The 23,203-nt window shown below is 47.3% G+C and overlaps 1 protein-coding gene across 1 annotated transcript; it reads right to left on the reverse strand.

Annotated features, from left to right (window-relative positions):
- Nucleotides 1-9,462: 9,462 nt before the first annotated feature.
- On the reverse strand, nt 9,463-11,760 carry LOC123441979 (U-box domain-containing protein 16-like). The gene has a single exon (XM_045118132.1). It carries the CDS (start codon nt 11,758-11,760, stop codon nt 9,694-9,696), a length of 2,067 nt encoding a protein of 688 aa, XP_044974067.1. The 3' UTR covers nt 9,463-9,693.
- Between the last annotated feature and the right edge of the window lie 11,443 nt (nt 11,761-23,203).

Below are 23,203 nucleotides of genomic sequence, written 5' to 3' on the forward strand. Positions count from 1 at the left end.
CATAGCGGTTCACCATACGTGCATGCTACGGGAATCACTAACTTCAACACAAGTATTTCTAGATTCACAACACCCTACTAACATGACTTTTAATATGACCAAATCCACGTCTCAAAACTAATTGAGAGGAATCAAGACTTCTCTTTCTACTCAATGCACATGAAGATGGAGGTTTTTGTATCCTCTTTGGGTACCTATCACATTTGGGACTACTTTCATAGCATAAGCCAACTACCAAATCACGCACCGCCGTGCTCTAAAGATATAAGTGAAGCACAAGAGCAAAAGTATCTAGCTCAAAAGATATAAGTGAAGCACTATGAGCAAAAGTACCTAGCGCAAAAGATATAAGTGAAGCACTAGAGCAAAACTATCTAGCTCAAAAGATATAAGTGAAGCACTATGATCATTCTAACAAAATCATGATGAGTGCATGTATCTCTCTCTCAAAAAGGTGTGCAGCAAGGATGATTGTGACACAACAAAAAGAAAAGGCTCCTATGATACAAGACGCTCCAAGCAAAATACATATCATGTGGTGAATAAAAATATAGCTCCAAGTAATGTTACCGATGGATTGAAGACGAAAGAGGGGATGCCTTCCCGGGGCATCCCCAAGCTTAGGCTTTTTGGTGTCCCTGAATTTGGCTAGGGATGCCTTGGGCATCCTCAAGCTTGAGCTCTTTCCACTCCTTATCTCTTTGTCCATGAGAACATCACCCAAAACTTGAAAACTTCACAACACAAAACTTAAACAGAAACTTGTGATAACATTAGTACAAGAAAACAAACTACCACTTCTTTTGGTACTGTAGAAAACTTGAATTCCATATATATTGATAATGGGCTACTGTATTCTCACTTTTCCATGGCTAGTACCCCCGATACTAACCATAGTTTCATCAAAACAAACAACCAACTCAACAAAAACAGAACCTGTCAAAAACAGACCAGTCTGTAGCAATCTGTATACTTCGTATACTTCTGGTACCTCAAAAATCTGAAAACTTACGAAGGCCTGGGGAAAAAGAATATCAATCAGCAGCAAAAAGAATCAACTCAAAATCTCTTCTTGAATAAAAATAAAAAAAATCATCTCGTGAGTGAAAAGTTTCTGTCTTTTTCCAGCAGGATCAAACAACCATTACCAAGACTAGTCATAAAGGTTTTGCTTGGCTCAAACACAAAAAGAAACACAAAAAACACAATCACAACAGAATTGTGAAAGTTTGGACGCAACAAAACAGAAAGAAAAAGATAAATTCATTGGTTTGCCTCCCAACAAGCGCTATTGTTTAACGCCCTTAGCTAGGCATAGAAGCGATAGAATCACATATCGTCGTCTTTGGTGCTCAAACCATAAGTGGCCCTCATCATGGATTCATAAGGCAATCTTATTTTCTTTCTAGGAAAGTGTTCCATGCTCTTCCTTAAAGTAAATTGAAATCTAATATTTCCTTCCTTCATATCGATGATAGCACCGATAGTCCTTAGGAAAGGTCTACCAAGAATAATAGGGCATGTAGGATTGCAATCAATGTCAAGCACAATGAAATCCACGGTTACATAGTTCCTATTTGCAACAATAAGAACATCATTGATCCTTCCGATGGGTTTCTTGACAGTAGAATCAGCAAGATGCAAATTAAGAGAACACTCTTCAATCTCATTAAAACCGAGAACATCACATAAAGACTTTGGAATCGCAGAATCACTAGCACCCAAATCACACAAAGCATTGCACTCATAGTTTTTAATTTTGATTTTGATGGTAGGTTCCCACTCATCATGAAGAGACTTCCAATTCAAGTTTCTCTTCCAGAGCTTTTATCATAGCTTCGACGATATGATCGGTAAAGGCTTTGTTTTGGCTATAAGTGTGTGGAGAGTTTAACATGGATTGCATCAAAGAAATTCATTCAATCAAGGAGCAACTATCATAATTGAATTCCTTGAAATCCATGGTAGTAATTTCATTACTACTCAAAGTTTAACGTCTTCTACTCCACTTTTTATGCTTTTAGCATCAAGATAGATGGACTCCGAATCATTGGGGCACTTTTCAACCAAAGTGGATTCATATCCAGCCCCATAATCATTAGGTTTGACACAAGAAAACAAAGATTCAATGGGAGTCACACCAAGCACTTTAAGATCTTCGTGATTCTCATCACGAGAACACGCCTTTTTAAGCCATTCATGTCTAGCACGAATTTGGGCGGTTCTTTCTTGGCTCTCTTGAGGGAAATACTTCTCCTGTGTTGCATCACCCTTTCCTCTTCAAGGGAAAAACCAACGCAAGCAAGTCTCCGTCAACGTGTCAAATTTTGGTGCTGTTGTTTGAGAAGTAGCAGAAAGATTTCTGGCGCCGTTGCCGGGGAGGATCAAGTCAAGAACTCATCCAAGTAAGTGTCGCAAACTCATCTCTTGCATTTACTTTGTTTGCCAGTTGCCTCTCGTTTTCATCTTCCCCACTTCACCAATTTGCCTTTTTCGTTTGCCTTTTTCGTTTGCCTTTTTCGTTTGCCTTTTTCGTTTGCCTTTTTCGTTCGCCCTTTTCTCTCGCTTGCTTTCTGTTCGCTTGTGGGCTATGTGCCTTCAATATGCTTGCATCTTCGCTTGCTGAAAATCTAGTGATATGGATCCTCACCCACTTGCTAATATCTTTAAGAGATCCACTTATGTGGAACCAATTGCTAGTGAGTTGAGTGCACTTGACTTTCTCTATGGAGTTTTGCTTGAGATGCGTGAATCTGAAAATCGTGATGAAGAAATTTATGAAATGATTCACGAGGGCTCCTTGAATGAAAAGCATGATTGCAATGATTTCATTATAAATTCTATTAATGCCAATCATGCTAAAAATATGCAAAACCCTAAGCTTGGGGATGGTAGTTTTGCTATGTCCACTACTTGATGCAATGATATTTGCAATAATATTGAAAGTAGGTTTGGAGAAGTCATGACTTTAGTTGATGATAATCCCACTATTTTTAAAGAGCGTCAACTTTGCATGCATGCGGATCATGAAAAGAATATCCTTTGTGATAGCTATTTTGTTGAATTTGGTTATGATTTCACATGTAATTGCTATGAGAGAGGAAAATATTGTGGTAGAAACTTTCATGTTACCAAATTACCTCTCGTTATGTGGAGATTGCTATTGTCTGTTTCTTCTTCCTTGCATATGGCAACTATTGGTTGTCTTGACAATCTGTTTTTCTATAAAATGCCTATGCATAGGAAGTATGGTAAACTTAGATGTGAGTTTCACATGCTTTATGATGCTCTCGTTGTGCTTCAATTCTTGTCTTTTGTGAGAGCATCATTGATTTATCAATGCCTAGCTAAGGGCGTTAAACAATAGCGCTTGTTGGGAGGCAACCCAATGAATTTATTTCTTTTTCTTTCTGTTTTGTTGCGTCCACACTATCATAATTCTGTTATGATTGTGTCTTTTGTGTTTCTTTTTGTGTTTGAGCCAAGCAAAACCTTTATGATTAGTCTTGGTAATGGTTGTTTGATCCTGTTGGAAAAAGACAGAAACTTTTCACTCACGAGATGATTTTTTAATTTTTATTCAGAAAGAGCTTTTGAGTTGATTCTTTTTGCTGCTGGTTGATATGCCTTTTCCCCAGGCAGTCATAATTTTTCAGAATTCTTGAGGTACGAGAAGTATATGAGGTATACAGATTGCTACACACTGGTCTGTTTTTGACAGATTCTGTTTTTGTTGAGTTAGTTGCTTGTTTTGATGAAACTATGGTTAGTATCGGGGGTACTAGCCTTGGAAAAGTGAGAATACAGTAGCCCAACACCAATATAAATAGAAATAAAGATTGCTACAGTACCTAAAGAGGTGGTAGTTTGTTTTCTTGTGCTAATGTTATCACGAGTTTCTGTTTAAGTTTTGTGTTGTGAAGTTTTCAAGTTTTGGGTGATGTTTTCATGGACAAAGAGATAAGGAGTGGAAAGAGCTCAAGCTTGGGGATGCCCAAGTCATCCCAAGCCAAATTCAAGGACACCAAAAAGCCTAAGCTTGGGGATGCCCCGGGAAGGCATGCCCTCTTTCATCTTCAATCCATCGGTAACATTACTTGGAGCTATATTTTTATTCACCACATGATATGTGTTTTGCTTGGAGCATCTTGTATCTTAAGAGTATTTTCTTTTTGTTGTGTCACAATCATCCTTGCTGCACACCTTTAGAGACAGACATGCACTCATCGTGATTTTGCTAGAATGCTCATTGTGCTTCACTTATATCTTTTGAGCTAGATAATTTTGCTCTATGTGCTTCACTTAAATCTTTTAGAGGACGGCGGTGCGAGACTTGGTAGTTAGCTTATGGTTTGAAAGTAGTCCCAAAGGTGATAGGTACCCAAATAGGATACAAAAACCTCCATCTTCATGTGCATTGAGTAGAAAGAGAAGTTTTGATTCCTCTCAATTAGTTTTGAGACGTCGATTTGGTAATACTAAGAGTTATGTTAGTACGGTGTTGTGAATCTAGAAATACTTGTGTTGAAGTTAGTGATTCCCGTAGCATGCACGTATGGTGAACCGCTATGTTAGGAAGTCGGAGCATAATTGATCTATTGATTGTCATCCTTTGTGTTGAGGTCGGGATCGCGCGATGGTTAACACCTACCAACCGTTCCCCTAGGAGTATGCATTTAGCACTTTCTTTCGATTACTAATAAAAACTTTCGCTACAAGTATGTGAGTTCTTCATGACTAATGTGAGTCCATGGTATAGATGCACTTTCACCTTCCACCATTGCTAGCCTCTCTAGTGCCGCGCAATTCTCGCCGGTGCACAAACCCACCAAATGCCTTTCTCAAAACAGCCACCATATCTACCTACTATGGCATTTTCATAGCCATTCTGAGATATATTGCCATGCAACTCCCACCATTCCGTCTCATTACTTGTGCCAAGCTAGATCGTTGCACATCCCGGTACACTGTCGGAGGCATTTCCTATAGAGTCATTTCTAAGCTTTGAGCTGTGAGTAAATAAAAGTGTGATGATCATCATTATTAGAGCATTGTCCCATGTGAGGAAAAAAAAGGAGGCCAAAGAGCCCAAATAAAAAAAAGGCCTAAGAGCCCAAATAAAAAAAAAGAGGAAAAGAGAGAAGGGACAATGCTACTATCTTTTTCCGCACTCGTGCTTCATAATAGCACCATGTTCTTCATGATTGAGAGCCTCTCGTTTCGTCACCACCATATGCTAGTGGGAATCTTCATTATATAACTTGGCTTGTATATTCCAATGATGGGCTTCCTCAAAATTTCCCTAGGTCTTGGTGAGCAAGCAAGTTGGATGCACACCCACTAGTTCTTCTTTCGAGCTTTGACATACTTATAGCTCTAGTGCATCCTTTGTATGGCCATCCCTACTTATTCACATTGATATCTATTAATGGGCATCTCCATGGCCCTTTGATACACCGAGTCAATGTGACCATCTCCTCCTTTTTTGTCTCACAACCACCACCACACTCTATTCCACCTATAGTGCTATATCAATGGCTCACGCTCATGTATTGCGTGATAGTTATAAAAAAAATTGAGAAAGTAAGACTACGAAAACAATTACTTGGCCAATACCGGGGTTGTGCATGATTTACATTAGTTGTGTGAGGATGATGGAGCATAGCCAGACTATATGATTTTGTAGGGATAACATTCTTTGGCCTTGTTATTTTGAAAGTTCATGATTACCTTGCTAGTTTGCTTAAAGTATTATTGTTTTCATGTCAATAGCAAACTATTGTTCTGAATCTTACGGATCTGAACATTCATGTCACACGAAAGAAGTTACAAAGGACAACTATGCTAGGTAGCATTCCACATCAAAAAATAATTCTTTATCACTTCCCTACTCGAGGACGAGCAAGAGTTAAGCTTGGGGATGCTTGATACGTCTCCAACGTATCTATAATTTTTTATGGTTTCATGTTATTATCTTGTCAAACTTTGGATGTTTTGTATACCTTTTATATATTTTTTGGGACTAACTTATTAACTCAGTGCCAAGTGCCAGTTCCTGTTTTTTCCATGTTTTTAACCCCTTTCAGAGGAGGATTTTAAATGGAGTCCAAAGAGAACGAAACTGCCAAAATATTTTTTCCGAAATAGAAAAAGATCGGGAAGCGTGAGAATCACGGCAGGAGGTCACCAGGGACCCCACAAGCCCCCTAGCCGCGGCCAGGGGGGCCACGCCTCCCAGGCTTGTGGGCTCCCTGGGCCTCCTCTACCCTAGGTTTTCCGCCTATAAATTCCCTAAAATCCCAGAAAAAATCAGGAGATTGTCGCAATTACTTTTTCGTCGCCGCAAGCTTGTGTCTTCGCAAGATCCCATCTGGGGCACGTTCTGGTGCCCTGTCAGAGGGGGGATTCGGATATGGAGGGCTTCTTCATCAACACCATGACCTCTCCGATGACGCGTGAGTAGTTCACCATAGACCTACGGGTCCATAGCTAGTATCTAGATGGCTTCTTCTCTCTCTTGAATCTTCAATACAAAGTTCTCCATGATCTTCATGGAGATCTATCCGATGTAATCTTCTTTTGCGGTGTGTTTGTCGAGATCCGATGAATTGTGGATGTATGATCAGATTATCTATGAATCTTATTTGAGTTTCTTCTGATCTCTCTTATGCATGATTTCATATCTTTGTAATTCTCTTCGAGTTGTGGGTTTTGTTTGGCCAACTAGATCTATGATTCTTGCAATGGGAGAAGTGCTTGGTTTTGGGTTCATACCATGCGGTGACCTCACCCAGTGACAGAAGGGGTAGCGAGGCACGCATCATGTTGTTGCCATCAAGGGTAAAAAGATGGGGTTTTCATCATGGGTTTGAGATTATCCCTCTACATCATGTCATCTTGCTTAAAGCGTTACTCTGTTCGTCATGAACTCAATACACTAGATGTATGCTGGATAGTGGTCGATGTGCGGAGTAATAGTAGTAGATGCAGAAAGTATCGGTCTACTTGTGTGAGACGTGATGCCTAATGTATGATCATTGCCTTAGATATCGTCATGACTTTGCGCGGTTCTATCAATTGCTCGACAGTAATTTGTTCACCCGCCATGATATTTGCTATTTTGAGAGAAGCCTCTAGTGAACACCATGGCCCTCGGGTCTACTCCACACCATATTTTCAGCCTTACTCTTTTTCTTCATTGCACTTTCTGCCTTCAGCTCTCACTTTGCAATCAATCTTGAAGGGATTGACAACTCCTTTATAGCGTTGGGTGCAAGCTCTCTTTGTGTTTGTGCAGGTACTCTGGACTTGATGAGATTCTCCTACTTGATTGATACCTTGGTTCTCAAACTGAAGGAAATACTTATCGCTCCTGTGCTGCATCACCCTTTCCTCTTCAAGGAAAAAACCAACGCAAGCAAGTCTCCGTCAACGTGTCAAATTTTGGCGCTGTTGTTTGAGAAGTAGCAACTGCATAGTTTGAAAAGCTTGGATCCCACCTAAAATAAATTATTTTGCTTGGCTGGCTATGCAAGACCGAATATGGACTGTGAACCGAATGAAGAAGTAAGGTTGGGCAAACTGCGATCTTTGCCCTCTTTACAAAAGAGAAGGGGAATCGGGTGCACACCTCTTCTACAAGTGTCGTTTCACCATTCGGCTTTGGAACTTAGTCATCCAGAAATTCGATCTCGAACATATGGAAACCGCTTCTTGGCACTTGGAGGGGTTTGTTATAGAGTGGTGGGACAAGCGCACTCACATGCACAACCCCAATAGAAAAGCCTTGGCCTCCTTCACGATGCTCATTTCATGAACGGTTTGAAATGAGAGAAATGCTCGTGTCTTCCGTCAAAAGAGTGTTGCCACCCCCGATCCTTCTAAAAACAATTGTTGATGAGGCTAAACTTTAGGTCACCGCACGTGCAAAGAATCTAGGGTCTATTGTAATGCGAGGGTAATTATCATGCCGTTTTTTGTGAGAGCTTTGTAACATTCTAAAACTCTTCTTCCTTATTTTAATGGATGATGCAAACTTTTGTCTTTGTTTTGAAAAGGAAAATCCCAAACGATGTGAGGCCAACTCCACCGCGCGACCCCATCCTGTCCGCGCGCGTCCGTTTGGGGTAAAACGGACGAAGCATACGGCCCAGCGTGCGGGAGCAAACGGATTTTTGTCCGTTTTGTGTTCACTTTTGACCCGTCCCCGGCCCAACTTTGCGCCGATTTTGGGTGAAACGGACAGCGCGCGGACGGGCGGGACCCGCACGCTTGTCCGCCCCTGACCCGCCTGTCGGTGGCACAAAGGACCCCCCCCCCCCCGCCCCGCCCCCTTTGACGCCATTTCCCCCCAAACCCTCCCAAGTCCCATCGTCCCCCTCTCTCCCCCGTCCATGACCGACGCCCAGCCGAATTCCGGTGGCCCGGCCATCGACCCGCCCGGAATGGCCAAGAAGCAAGGCGCCAAGGAAGCCGCGGGCGGAGTGCACGCCGGAGGAGATCGTAAGTTGGACGCGGCATTGGCGAAAAGGGGGAACCGGAGGGCGGTCGTGAAGGACAACGCCGCCGCACGCAAGTTCGCTGCCGAGCGCGATGCGATGGAGGCCGCGCGGCGCAAGGCCGAGGTCGAGGAGAAGGAGGTCATCGTCAACAAAGCGCACACCCTCATCATGCTTGGCATTTGTCGTCCGGTCGGTTTCTCTGCAGCGGCCATCGGCCCGGTGAGCACAGGATCGTCGGTCGCCCGGTCTCCGCACTGCCAGTCGCCGACGTCGCGGACCACACCTATGTCGCCCGGCTTCCCCCCGCGAAGGCATGACGCCCACACCCGTTTCTCGGGGTCGCCGGACATGAGTGTGGCGCTGGTATTTCAAAAGTTGTTTTTTAAAGGCGGACAAGATGGGGCCAAAGGATGTGGCTGCGCGCTGGGCGCACGACCACCGCTTTTTTCAGAACAGGACCGGACACGACTCCATCATCGTATCCAAACGGACAGAACCCGGGCAAGTGTGTTTGGGATCGTACGGTAAAGTTGGCGTGAAGCCATCTTCCAGTCTGTGCGCACATAGTCCAACTTCCATCGGAACGGGGTCGTTTGTCCCATAACAGAACAGAACAGAACAGCTCAGATCCTTTGCTTCCTCCAAGAGACACGAGCGCGCGTCCACAAGTGACCCGACAGATCGGCCATCCATGTCAACGAACGCAAGCTGGTCGATCGGCCGCCGGCGGCACGACGCGCTCCGGGCAAAAGGGCGGCGCCCGCAGCACTGGTTGATCGGAAGAACGGGGATGTTGGCGTTTACTCGTTGCACAGGTCGAACATCATCTGCCACCCGCCCTGGCCAGCCGTTGGGGTGCAGACCAGACGTGAAGTAGAACCTCCGCCTCTCCCTCCCTTTCCCGCCGCGAATCATGTGGAGTGGAGCAAATCGGGCGCACACCACAACGCAGGCCAACGGCTTTCACAACTTTTGTACTGTATCATGTATATTTCGTGTCAAGAAGAAGGAAGGGGGTGAAATTTTGGAGTACAAACGGAAGGGATTATACATCGAGCCGGCCGGAGCTCCGTATACACAGTTGTTGATCAACACCTCTCACTCACTCGCCATCTGTCATCTCTCACGCATCAAAGAATCGTGACACGGCCTGCCTAATCGAACTTTCTGTTTGTACAACAAGAGCTTAGTCCTATGAGGCCATCATGGCCGGCGGCACCACGCTGGAGGCGGGGCACTCGGCGCCCCGCTCCCCGTCGGCGGCGGACGCGGCCGCCCACCGCCGGCATATCCTGCCCAGCGACGCGGCCTTCCGCCGAGCGCGGTCCGTGCCGGTGCCCATCAGCTCCCAGATGGCCCACTCCACGCCGGGCACACCCATCACCTGCGTCACGGCCCGCGAGCCCAGCCGCCGGCACAGCAGCACCAGCGCCGCCGTGGCCGACTCCCGGGCCCACTCCGTGCCGCGCCTCATTTCTGCCACGAGCCGCGCCACGGCGCCGTCGATCTTGACGATCGCCTCCGCGCCCCCACGCTTGGCCAATGCTGCCAGCACCGCCGCGGCTGTCTCATCGTCGCTGATGGTCGCCAGCGCGGCCTCGACAACGCCGGCTTCCACCAGCTTCCCCACGTTCTCCCTCTCGCCCGCCAGCGACAGCAGCGCGGCCAGCGCGTCCTTCTTTGTGCTCGTCGGGCCGGTGCGCACCAGGTGGACTAACTTTTCCACGACGGACGGGTTCCGGCCGAGCCTGCGGCGGTACGTATGGACGGCCGCCAGGCTGAGCACGGCCGCCGCGGCGTTCTCCTTGGCGCGCCACGTCGTGCCGGAGCTCATGATATGGGTCACCGCCTCCACGGCGCCGTCGGCGTGCATGATGCGCTTCTTGTTGGCCTCGAGGATCGAGAGGTTGAGCAGCGCGGTCACGGCGTTGAGCTGGAGCCCGGCATCCTCGGAGTAGAGCAGCGGAACCAGCATCGGCACGGCTCCGGCCTCTCCGACGAACGCGCGGTTGTCTGAGCCGGACTTGGAGAGCAGCCGGATCTCGTGGACGACGCGGTTGGCCGCGTCAGGGGAGAAGGAGATGGAGAGCTTCTTCACCAGATACGACGCCGTCATGCGCGCCACCTCCAGCGCCGCCTTGTTGGCGGCCACAGCCTGGGCCTGCTCGCTCTTGCTGGCCTCGCAGACTTCCATGGCCACGCCGTTCTCCCGGCACCACTTGGAGATGAGGTTCTTGAGGGACTTGTTGGGCACCAGCTCCAAATTGGCCAAGACTTGCCCCGTCTTGGGGCAAGTTGACTTGCCGGAGCTGAACCACCGGTCGATCGACTCGCGGTCGTAGGTCTGACCGCTAGCGGCGACGACTGGGTCGCGCATTAGATCGAGGGAGATGGGGCACCGGAGGTCCGGTGGGGGCGCCGGCGACTCCCCGTCGTCTTCGACATCGACGTCCGCCTTGGAATCCGAAGGCCGGGGCGTGGCACTGAACAGGACGCACTTGGCGTACCGCAGCAGGCCGACGAGGGCGATCATGGCGGCGGTCCATCTCTCGGACGCTCGGTCCCCGATCTCCCGCTCGAGGCTGTCAATCTCGTCGCTGCAGCTGGCCGGGTCGTTGATGCCAACCTCCTCCAGGATCTCCTCGAGCCTCTCCCGCTCCGGCACGATCTCACGCTCGATTTCCTCAATCAGCGAGAGCACAGTGGTCTTGAGCGCCGGCTCCGGCTCGGCGGCCGACGCGCAGCGGCGGCACTGGCGCGAGGCGAGGGCGAGGAGGTCCATGACGTCGTCGGCGAGGCCGAGCTCGACGACGGGCAGAAGGTCGAGCAGCGTGGCGAGGTCGTGGTGCAGGTCCCGCAGCTCGGCGTCCATCTCGTCGGACTGCAGCAGCAGCAGCGTCCGGCTCCGCGCGGCGCAGTCGGCCACAACGGCCTTGAAGCGCTGCAGCACGAGGAGCACCTCGCGCAGGCACAGCGACGCGGAGCGCGGCAGCAGGTCGCCTTCGCCCGCCGCGCACAGCAGCAGGTCGTCGAAGGCGGCGGCGAGGAGCCTGGCGCGGCGGGAGACGGACGCGAACGCGGCGCGCAGGAAGGGCGCGGGCGCGTAGGCGGCCGAGAGGTCGCGCGCCAGGCGGTGCAGCGAGCGGAGCAGGTCGCCGTCGGACGGCGACGCGGGCGGCGGCAGGAACGCCGACGCGTAGGACGTCGAGGGCGCGGCGGAGGCGCAGGCCGCGGTCACCACCGGTCTCGGCTTGGCCATTCTGGTGCGCGCGGTGGCTTGGGGGGGGCCTGGAGAGGAGGAGAAAGATTTGGCGGACGGGACGGAAATGGTATTACGCGGGCGGGGCGGGGGGGTTTATAAACGGACGACGGAGTGGAGTGAGATTTTTGTCATTGTTTGTTATTACGATGGTGTAAATGGTTGGTTGGGACTTCGAGAGCCGGAAGGAATCCACTCTGTGAATGTCGCGGCGTTTATCTTATCTTATTTTATTTTATCGATTCAGTTCAACTGTGCATGTCGTAATATCGAGAAAATAATTCGGTCTGTGATTGGTATGCAACATGTGCTTAGTTTAACGACGGTGGTGGTGATGATGATGATGTTGTTGCTACGGTTTTAGATTATGATTACGGTGTGGAAGATGGCTGGAAGGGAGGGGCAGGGGTCGTCCAGTTGGATGAGTGATGGTGAGTCAGCTCGAGGTGTTTTGGTTTTTGATGATGGGATCGGATTGCGCCCACGGGCGCGGCGGCTGGATAAGAGCGAGGACGGACCTCTGCGTTGACGGACGGATGGGGCACACGGGAATGCCATGCCAATGCCATTTTTCGCTTTATTACCGGGAGGAGATCAGGTCGTCGAGCTGTGGATAACTCGAACATGGCGGCTACTAGCACGCCGTTCTAACCAACATCTTTGTTGCTCTACTTTTGGGCCTCCGTGAAGAAGAAAAACAGTACAGTTCCTTCATTGCTCCGGGCGTGCTGTTGCCTTGAGGCAAGCGTATGACAAATCGACTGAGTCCCTACTAGAAGAAGGCATGACATGGAATAGAATAGAATAGTTTGAGTTTTCTTGGTTGATCATTCATGGCAACTTGGCGGTGGATGCGACTTCGCGGCCGACTCCAACCAGACGCAACGTGCATGCCTCCACATTGAAGAAGAACGGAACAGTCATACTTTCTGGATCCAGCAAGAGGCGCCGAGGCTCCGGCCTGGGCTGGGTTGACCTTTCGGTGATACGGAAACCGCAGTAGAGTGCTTCGTCAACTGACAGCGGTTTGAACTCGCGTTTCGTTCCTCCTACGTACACGCACGGTACACGTATTGTAACACGGCAGCACATCCAAATCGCCGACCATCTTGCACCACGGCTTGTGCTGTATTACGTCCGTCAGTCATGCTCTACCGATGGCGACGATCCTGTTCCTGCCCGAGGAGGAAGACACGGCGCCATATGGCGCAAATGATCAATGATCATCGTAGCATTTGACCCGATCAATTTCCAAGCGGTCGACGCCATGCGGAACAGGACACAAGCTACCGCTTACCGGCGCTCTGCCGGCCGGGCGAAGGCTTTTCGAATTTTGACGCTTGGATATTTTCATCTTCTTTTGCGGGGTTTTGACCCATGAGGCCATGATGATACGACACGACGGTTCGGCAGCCTTCACTCTCCTCCGCCGGCTAGCTAGCAAAAGGGGCAACGTGCTTGCCCACGAAGACGACGACGCAAAGTGCAATTCCTTCCCAGGTCACACTGACCTTCCACACGAGAGAGAATACTATGCCAACACAAAGATTTCGCGCAGGTGCGAGGAACGGGGTCGGGTCAGGTACCGGAAACCCGATTCACGTGCGCGTTAGTATTAGTAGAGTAGTATTGTTCTTGCGTTAGCCGGCGGAACCGGCGGCGACCGCTTTGCCTTTGCCTCCGCCGGATATGTTTTTCAACCCAGCACTGAGAGCGCCAACACAGGATCGAACAGAGAACAAGCTTCTCCTCAAGTCTTGACAACTTTACGGACGCCTCCTTCCCTCATCAACCCGTAAGCAAAAAAAAACTTGTTAGCTTTACGCCGGTCGACATGCGGCGTGCATGCATGTAGGCGCGCCCGCATGATGACAGTTGGTGGTTGATAAGTCGTCTGCCTCATTCGTATGTGTTTAGCCTAAGCCATGTTCTCTTCTGTCTGACCTCACGCTAGCTCTTATCCTAGGCTAGTCAATGTAAACAGGCAGGGAGTGCGGGTGAAGGGTGATGGCGCGGCCGAGGTCCAAGGCCGGCCAGCGCCGACAGCTCTAGGCAGCAGCCATTGACGATCGGCTTTTGGTCTTTTCCTTCATTTCTTTCAAACCCGCTCATGATCAACTCTGCGGAGGTAGCTAATGACTGGATCATTTCCTTTCATGAGGGAAAGACATTGCTGGCTCATAACAGCTGACCTATGCGGGCGGGTTGCTGTTGTGCTAGCCGTACGCCAATGGAGATTTTCCAAATGTTTGTGAGAACACCGTTGTATCCACTAGATCGATTGGGCTAGAGAGATCCGGTAGTGGGGTGAAGGAGATGGGAGATACCTTCACCTTGAGTTGAGAAAGTCCCGGAGCCGGCCATGGTGACGGTGGCCGGTGACAGCACACAGATCGACAGTGAAGTTGCTAGTGGCGTCGGTGGGCTTCCCATCGCTTCAGCGCTTCCCTCTAGATCGGATTAGGGTTAGGAGTGGAGAAACAGTGGCGGCGGCGAACCTCGTGTCATGTGCCATGGTCTCCACCTCCTCTATATAGCACTGCGCGACAGGGGACCACCAGCCTTGCTTGGGCTGAACGCCCCCGAACAGGGCGTGAGTCAAGGCTCCAATGGGCCGTTGGGCCCATTGGGGAAGAGATCAATCTAGCATTCTCCCCCTTATCTCATCATATACTTTTAACTTTACTCGTTTCATAACAGATCAATACAAAGGGCATGTTTCATCGTCACAGCTCAATTGCCGATAGAATCAGACAGCCACAATGTACCTCTTTGTTTTTGAAACAAATTCTTTAACCTTTGGCCCTTCATTGTCCGGAAATCTTAGACTATACCATAAAACCCACGTCGATTATGTGTTCTTCGAACACACTGGACGGTAAGCCTTTAATAAGCAGATCTGCAAACACTTCTGTGTTGCTTTTATGCTTCAAGCATTTCTACTCTGTGTCAGCGTGTTTGGCATCAACACTTGACTCGTTATCATAGGAGCGAAAAACTTAAAATGGTTATCGCTATTGTCAACCATTATCAACTCCGGGTACAGGTCTCCTTAACCATTTTGTCTGTCCCTCAGCCTCATATCAAGCTATAACATATCTTTGCATCACATTGATGATAATTGTTTCATTCATTTGGATATTTTTCACATAAAACTCCAAGTATGAAAGTTAGCGACAATTGTGGATTTCGTTATACATTTCACAAGTCCTGTCTTTGTACTCACAATCTTTTGAGAGCACTTATTTCTTTCAGCATGAGGCCGATATCTTTGACTCCATTCCATTTATCTATATATGGACTGGACATTGGCAAAACAACGCGGATATATACGTGAACTGTGTCAGGGTAATATATTGAGCTTCCAACAGCTGAAAAATATGGAACCATATCCGTTTTTAATCGTTTCTCATCAACCTTTGGAACACCATAGTTTCCAGTTCCATTACCCTTGACTATAAGAACAGGCGTAGGTTTTCTCGCATGCATACTTTAGAGATCTTTCTTAGCATGTCCATGCGACATTCCTAATACCCCTTTTATTCTTTTCTTGGTGAATCTCGATACTTATAATGAGAGACACTCTACCGAGAATACTCTTTTGAACTTTGAGGACAAGAACTTCTTTTCTCCTCCTGTAGTAGATTGACATCACCATTAGCAAGTAGGACGTCATCCACATGCACAAGAATTAGGAAATGAATCTCCCATTCTATAACTTTGCATGAATACAATTGTCCTCTCATTTTCTTTAACCCAAAATAACATCTGATTCTTTTAACTTCAAATGCCACTATCTAGAGACTTGCTCTAGTCCATAAAAGACTTCTTGAAGCAGTATTCCTTGTGTTCTTTACTTTCATCTGATGTAACTCAAATCATGATGTCGATCATGATGTGCCACTAACACTCATTGTAATATATTCATCCTCTTTGCACAAAATCTTTCGATTTAAGTCATGCTTTACACCTTTACATATTTCCTTTGGAGCCACATTTGCCTTGTAGACCCTTTAAAGCCTACTGTTTTGGCTCCATTGGAAATTACTTATGAGTCCCACACATCGTCGGGATTCACCAATTTTATTTCATCTCACATAGTCTCTTATCATTTAGACAAACAGACACTTCTCAAAGCTCGATTGAGCGCTTAAAATGAGGTTGAGTTAACCTCCATTTGAATTTCACTAACATAGACTTTATAGTAATCAGAAGTATCTCATTTTCTCATTCTTTGAGACCATCGGTGTCTCAGATACTGGCACTTCTTTCATATGGGGTTGTTGTTGCTCTGTCATTGCCAAGAGGCAAATTAATTCTATAGTCTTTCATTTCCAAGAGGCAATAGGTTTTATAGGGACATGTATCAGAAGATCCATGTTTACTCATTCATCCTTTATAGGTCATACAACATGCTCTCCCAGATTACTCCATCTTCACTAAAAAATGGCGTATCTTTAAACTTTATCATTTGGGTTTATTCTGTTAAACTTTCTTCTTTATGGCACTTTAAGCACCATTTTTGTATTCCTTAGTCTGCTTTCGGAACTACAAAAGATCCAGAAATACAACTATTTCTTTTCTTTAGGGGTATTATAATGATTCTCGTACTCCCCTTGACAATCACATTCTTGTTAATGGATCACTTTAGATGCATAATGTGCATCACATTATCTAAAAGTACAGGGGAGTCATGAATACAATGTATTTCATATTTCTTTCTCCCCCTCGAAATGTGGCAAGAACTTTTCTGCCACAATTTGAAAAACCATTCATAACTCTTGTGAATTGAGGAAACTTCGATTATCTAGTTCATTCATCTTATTACTTCATGCAAAATGAAGTTATCTCTTAACTAGTATGGGAGTACTTTTTCCTCATTTCATTTCAGAAACTCAACAGAGTTCTTTATAACTAGTACTTTTGCAAGTCACACTTGCATGTCATTCTTGTCCTTAGGTTCGTCTGTAACTTTTATCCTCTTTGGATTTATTGAGTGCTTAATGACCGTTACACATAAGGTGTACGGTCGATACTAGGAAAGCATAATAGTTACTACATACTTTTCTCCCATAGTGGGACACATTAACCGCACATGAGTCATCATATCTTTCTCGTGTCATACAGGATAAGTCCTTTGCCAAAATTTCTCCCGCCATACAGGATTGTTGACATAATACTATGTCAACTTTACCTAGTTATGCAAGTATTTTCCCAGACTTTTCCCGCCATGCAGGTTTTATCATAATCATCTTTTCCCACTATGCAGGTAATTCCCTGTAAGGGACATAAATGCCAGAATTGGCTCTTTTGACGGCATATTCAATCATCAAATTCAGAAATAAATCCAAATGTTCTTTGACACACATGTTTGATCCGACGTTGGTCAAATGAAACACGCATGTTGCTTGTTTCAGCTCAAATCATGTTGACTGGAAAACTTCTTCACAGAGAGTACATGAAAGACATTCGTCAACCAAGACTCTCAATGATCTATCTGTTTTCTTTTCTTGAATTAATATCCAAGAGTTCTTTTCTTTTGAAGCCATTCTATAGAGAGAACATACTCCCTCATGTTGTGACCTTTCTTGTTCATCTTCCGGGTCACAAGTACCCAACCATTCGCTTTCATGAATGAAAGCATGAAAAACTTTTAGTTTGAGAAAACTTAGCCAATAAACAACAATAATGAGCATAAAAAATAACCCTACGTTGGTCTGGTTAAAATATATGCACATTAAACCTTTTAAAACTTTCTTTTATATTCTAAATCACCGACGTGGCAGAATTAGAATAAAACATCATCCTTCTACATTAATTCCATATCACCGTTGGGCCGAAATGGAAATAATGCATATAACTCATAAACAATGTGATGATAGTATTTCTCTTGAACAACCTTGCTAAGAAATAATCATCATCGTCAACTTTATTGCAGAAGGAACAAGAAATATACATTTCTCTAGCTCGGGAGCATTTCTTGATCTTTATGTGTCCTCTCAAAATTGATCACTTTGATACAAAATTTATCAGAGATTTAAGCTTTGAACATATGACGATTCATAGAATTATAGTACTGTTGTCATCAACTTGGTGAGAAAATAACAATATCATATTTTAGCTTTCAAACAAACATCTTTCTTTTGTCATAGCAGAAACTATTTGAATCTCATTTCACCCACAGGGGAAAAACAATGCTAAGAACAGTTCTTCCAATTAAATTTTCCCGTTGGTTCCAATTTAATTGCAGGGTTAAACTTTTACTTTGCAGCGGAAAAAACATGATATTCATGAACTTTTTCTAACTTTACAGAAGAAATATTCTGTTAAAAATAAGAAATTCATGAACTTTATTTCCCTTTTATGAACTTCATGAACTTTTCTTTTTCTGAAAAAATCTATTTTATTTTCAGAAACATTTATTTGTCTTTGCAAAAAAAATTATACTTTTTTCAGAGACTTTGAACTTTTCTTTTCCTTTTTCTAAACATATTTTTCATTGGAAAATTATGTGGAGAAAAAGAAAAGATAAAACTGTTCTGTCCAAATCTGGACAAAACAGAAAAAACATGTGGTCCAAAAACCGCCCTGTAGCGCCGGCCCATGCCCTGGCGGCCCAGACCCAGCTGCTCTCCCGCCGGCCTGTGGCCTAGCCTCAGCCTGGGCCGGCCCACTTACGCTTGGCCCAACCGGCCTGCTGGCGGCTAGGGTTTCAATCCCGGCCTGCTGGCGGCTACCCCTATTGATCCGACGGTCCCCTGTGGGGATCGGGGAAACAAAAGCAGGACCCGAGCCGGCGGGGGGGGGGGGGGGGGGGGGGGGGCTAGCGCTCATTTCCTCCCCCCGTGTCGCTCGCTCCCGCTCGGGGCAGCTCCTTCACGCACGCAAACGGCAACGCGGGCCACTGGCGGTGCTCTTTCCGGCCACCGGCGACGGGGTCAAAGACCTCCGCCCCGCATGAGTCTCTCATTCCTCCCCTTTCCCTCCTTACGCCGCTCTGTGTGTTTTGCCCGCATCGCGGCTGCGAGCACGTGCCTTTTCCAGGCGACTCTGGGCGGCCGCCGGTGACGGGGTTGAAGACCACCGTCCCGTGCGCGCCCCTGGTTCCTCCCCCGGCCTGCGGCTCGCGCCGCACGGCTCTCACTTTTCCTACAGCAGTACCACAGCGACCTGAGACTCAAGAGGCTCGTGCGGTGGCCTGCAGCGGCGCCTCCTCCGCCCATTTTACCAGCGTGCGCGAGGACCTCAAAGGTGAACACGCCGCCGTCAAAATGGGGTGGTGGTGGTGCCCTTTGCCCCCGGAGGGAGTAGATATTTCTGCCTTTTCTTTGCATTTTTTCATTTTTCTTTTCTTTTTCGGATAATCCGATTTGTCTTTGCCTCCGAAAAGGTGAGTTCTTCTTCCCCACACCTCGGCTTGCCGATGCGTGTGGGGATCGAGGGGAACGGGCGCGGCCGAGGCGACGCTCTTTACCGGATGGAAATCCGGTGACTTTGCTTTTTTCTTTTGATCTTGTTCTTTGCCCTCTTCTAGGGTTCTTAGTGGGGAGGGGATCTTATTTCTTTTGCTACCGAAAATCCAACTAGGACCCAGTGGCATCTGATACCATTGTTATATCCACTAGATCGGCTAGGCTAGAGAGATACGGTAGTGGGGTGAAGGAGATGGGAGATACCTTCACCTTGAGTCGAGGAAGTCCCCGGAGCCGGCCATGGTGACGATGGCCAGTGAGAGCAGAGAGATCGACGGTGAAGTTGCTGGTGGCGTCGGTGGGCTTCCCATCGCTTCAGCGCTTCCCTCTAGATAGAATTAGGGTTAGGAGTGGGGAAATAGTGGCGGCGGCAAACCTCGTGTCATGTGCCATGGTCCCCACCTGCTCTATATAGCACTGCGCGACAGGGGGCCACCAGCCTTGCTTGGGATGGACGCCCCCGATCAGGGCGTGAGTCAAGGCTCCAATGGGCCATTGGGCCCATTGAGGAAGAGATCAATCTAACAAACACAACCCTAAATGTTAACCAACTCACGATAGCTTGCAACAAATTTGAAGTGAACGCTTTACTGGTCATTGGATGAGGCGCATGAATCTCAGCGTAGGGAGCGTTGGCACGTCACCTTTTGCAACCGTTCGCTCGTTTGGACAACCACGTGAACGAGCCCCCTTAACCCCTGCTCCTCGCCTTACTTGCCTCGCTCGCTCTCTGCACGCAAGTGATTAGCGTGGCGGCTCTCCAGTTTCACGATGATTCGCATGTCGTCGACTACCGGCGTAGGAATCTCCATTTCATGCCGCTCCATTGCTAGATGCTTCGAGGTATGTTAAGGGATGATCTCTGTTTTTGTGCCAAGGGGTCTAGGATTCAAGGGGATTGAGCGGTTTTGCCACGCATGGCGTTTGTCTCTTATCCTTTCACGACAAGGCGACATGGCGATGGAGGGTTAGAAATAAGTAATGTGATGGCACACATGTCGTCCTAGCTAGTCTTGTTGTATGTGGTGTCCAAGTTTTGTGTGGCGACACACGCGGTGGTGCGGCCACGACCGCATGGGGCGGGGGGGGGGGGGTCGTCGCTGCTTTGTGCTGGCCAATGCGCGGGTTGGCTAGCCCGACTTTTCACGGTATTGTTTGATAATTTTTTGCCATGTGTTTTTCCATAAGATATGGAAAGTTCTAGGTTTTTTTGGAGGGGGCCTTTTGACCGAGATTTGCCACGACATGATGCATTTTTGTCATGTTCCATACATTTTTTACCGATAGAGATTTACCATTGCATGTGTTTGGATCTTTTCGCTTAGGAGGGTAATTTGTCGCATACCATGTGATGGTGTCCTTAATTAAGGGGTGCTAACCACGTCGACCTACCATTCATTGGTCGAGCCGAGGACCCACCGACAATTGAAGAACGGATAATGTTCCCAAGAACCACGATGTGATCAATATGGTCGAAGACTTGGCGCATACTCCAAGGCATATTAATGATCGACATGTTATCCCTAGATGTAGGTGACATACTTGTAACTCTAGATACCCTCCCCCCATGCCTATATAAGTCAAGCGGTTTAGACTGTAGAGAAAGAGTTAATTCATTCAAATCATGTCGAGGTAGATCATCCTGTATTTTGTACCCCATCAAAACCAATAGAATCAGAAGCAGGACCTAGGATTTTACCTCTTAGAGAGCATCCAAACTTGGGTAGACATCATGTCTTTTCTACTTCCTGTTACCATCTAGATGAGACCATCAGCTCAGGACCCCCTACCCGAGATCCCTCGGTTTTAGTATCGACATTGGTGACTCATGCAGGTCCCACTGTGTGATCACGAAGGCTCGATGACTCATCTTCATATCAAAGACAACATTGGCTATGGGAACACTACTGGTATCTTATCGTAAAAGATTGCATGAGTAAAGAATACATTCATCCTACATCTCCAGCAGATTAATAAATCATAAATACTAGGTCATCCATTTATGAAAAAATTGCAAATGTTGCACAAAATTATGCACTTGGACCTGTTTGGGCACTTTGACCGGTAGTTGATACGTTGACATGGGCCGACATGGGGGTTGGGCTTCCGTTGTAACAAGGACTTCGTTAGTGCAAGTTGATGATGAAGTGAGAGTTGTTGGCTTGTGGAGGAGCGATAACAATGACACTTGGTAACAACCTCAACTATGTATTTCTTCTCTATAGCGTCTTTATGTTCATGTTCATATGGGTGGCCAGGTCGTCCGGTGTTGCTTTGTTTAGGCTGTTGTGACAGTTTTAACATGGTTTTCATATATTAACTGGAAAACCCTCCTGTCTCTTTTAATAAATCAAGATCCTTCAACGCGGACTTTGAAAATGAAATACTCAATTCTTGAAGTGTTAGCGTGCATCGGTTAGCAAGATGCTATATAATACCACCCTTGATGCTGAAGAAGATTGTCTGTGCATTGATTAGTCAATTAGTCCACAAATATGTCACACGAAAGAAGATAATCCAGGATGAGAATATAATATCTAGTGGGGAAGTCGTTTCATTCACATTCCTGTGTCAGTATTATTCAGAGAACAAGTCGCACACAAGAATAACAGAACTCGCACGCGTCGTTGTCAATTTCTTTCATAGCACCCCGTCTCCATTTATTTCTTCTACGAAACATATATCATTCTACTAAGGATAATACACCACGGAAAACAAAGATTAAGGACATGACAAAACATAGTATTTTCTCTTTCCTAAAAAATAAGTATTGTTGATTTAATATAATTTTATAATTATCCAGGATAGTACAATTTTATACTAACCTACGCTCTCCTCCGCGGCCGGGTGCCCCATCCATGTTGCGGCTCCTCTCTCCAAACCCCTCCCCGCGAGCTTCGGGTTGACCCCCGTTGGGCGGCGGCCTTGGAGGTGTGGCCACGTTTCGGCCTTGCGCGTGCCCATCACCACCGTTAGCCTGGCAGGGGTGAGTTCTGCCCGACGGCCATGGACCTGCGCTTCCTCGAGCGTCCATGGCCGGTCGTGTTGGTTTCGGGCCCGACAACCCGTGGAGCTTCGTTCCTTCCAGCTCCCTTGGCTCGTCGGCGCCTCAGCGTCTCCGCACCCCCACCCTGTCGGTGCTTTGATTGGTCGTCCATCCCGGCGTGTCTTCGACTTTGGCATTCTTTCGGAGCTACGCCCCATTCCGTCTCTCTCGTCTCGTTGGCGTCCTTGCTGCTCCATCCCGGTTACCTAGATCTGTGATACCCTCCGGATCCTGGCTCACTCGGGCCACCGCCCATCATCATCCTCCATCGCTTCTCATTTTGCCTAGCCACCCAACCGGCTGCCTCCGTGCCTCGTCGGTCCCTTCGTCAATTCATTGCTCGCACGCGCGGCATTGCTCCCACTCCTCGGTCGTGCTTCGGGCCCTTTCCCGACTTCTTCTTTGCCTTCGATGGTTTGGGATTGCTCGGACTCTGGCGAGGGCGAAATCCCTACATCTTTTGCTAATAGCGGCGACACCCGAGGGCGTCGTTCGCTTCTTGGAGGCGTTGTCACGGCCGATGTTTTGTGCCCCTCTTCGAGCATCACGGGGAACCCTAGGTCGTCTTATCCGGATCGGACAGCGACGACGCGTCGACATCGCTCTCCTTCGTGAAGGCGTTGTCTTGGTTGCTTGACGTGTCCTCGGTTCTGGATCTGGAGATGTTGGCTGTTGTGCTGTTGATCCGGGCTACTTCCCAGTATTGCGAGCTTAGTTGTGTTTTTTCCTTTTCGGGTCGAGCATCCCATGTCTTTCTTCTCCGTGCACCATGTGCACGCCTTTGTGTTTGTTTCATGTGTTGTATCACTTCTTGTACTCGTTCTACTATCTTCTATCAATGAAATGATATGCAAGCTTTGCATATTCGTGAAAAATAAATAAAACATTGACACTTATTTTGCGATGACGAGAGTATATCTCAACG

The sequence above is a fragment of the Hordeum vulgare genome, chromosome 3H (assembly GCF_904849725.1).
Source record: "Hordeum vulgare subsp. vulgare chromosome 3H, MorexV3_pseudomolecules_assembly, whole genome shotgun sequence".
NCBI lineage: Eukaryota > Viridiplantae > Streptophyta > Magnoliopsida > Poales > Poaceae > Hordeum > Hordeum vulgare.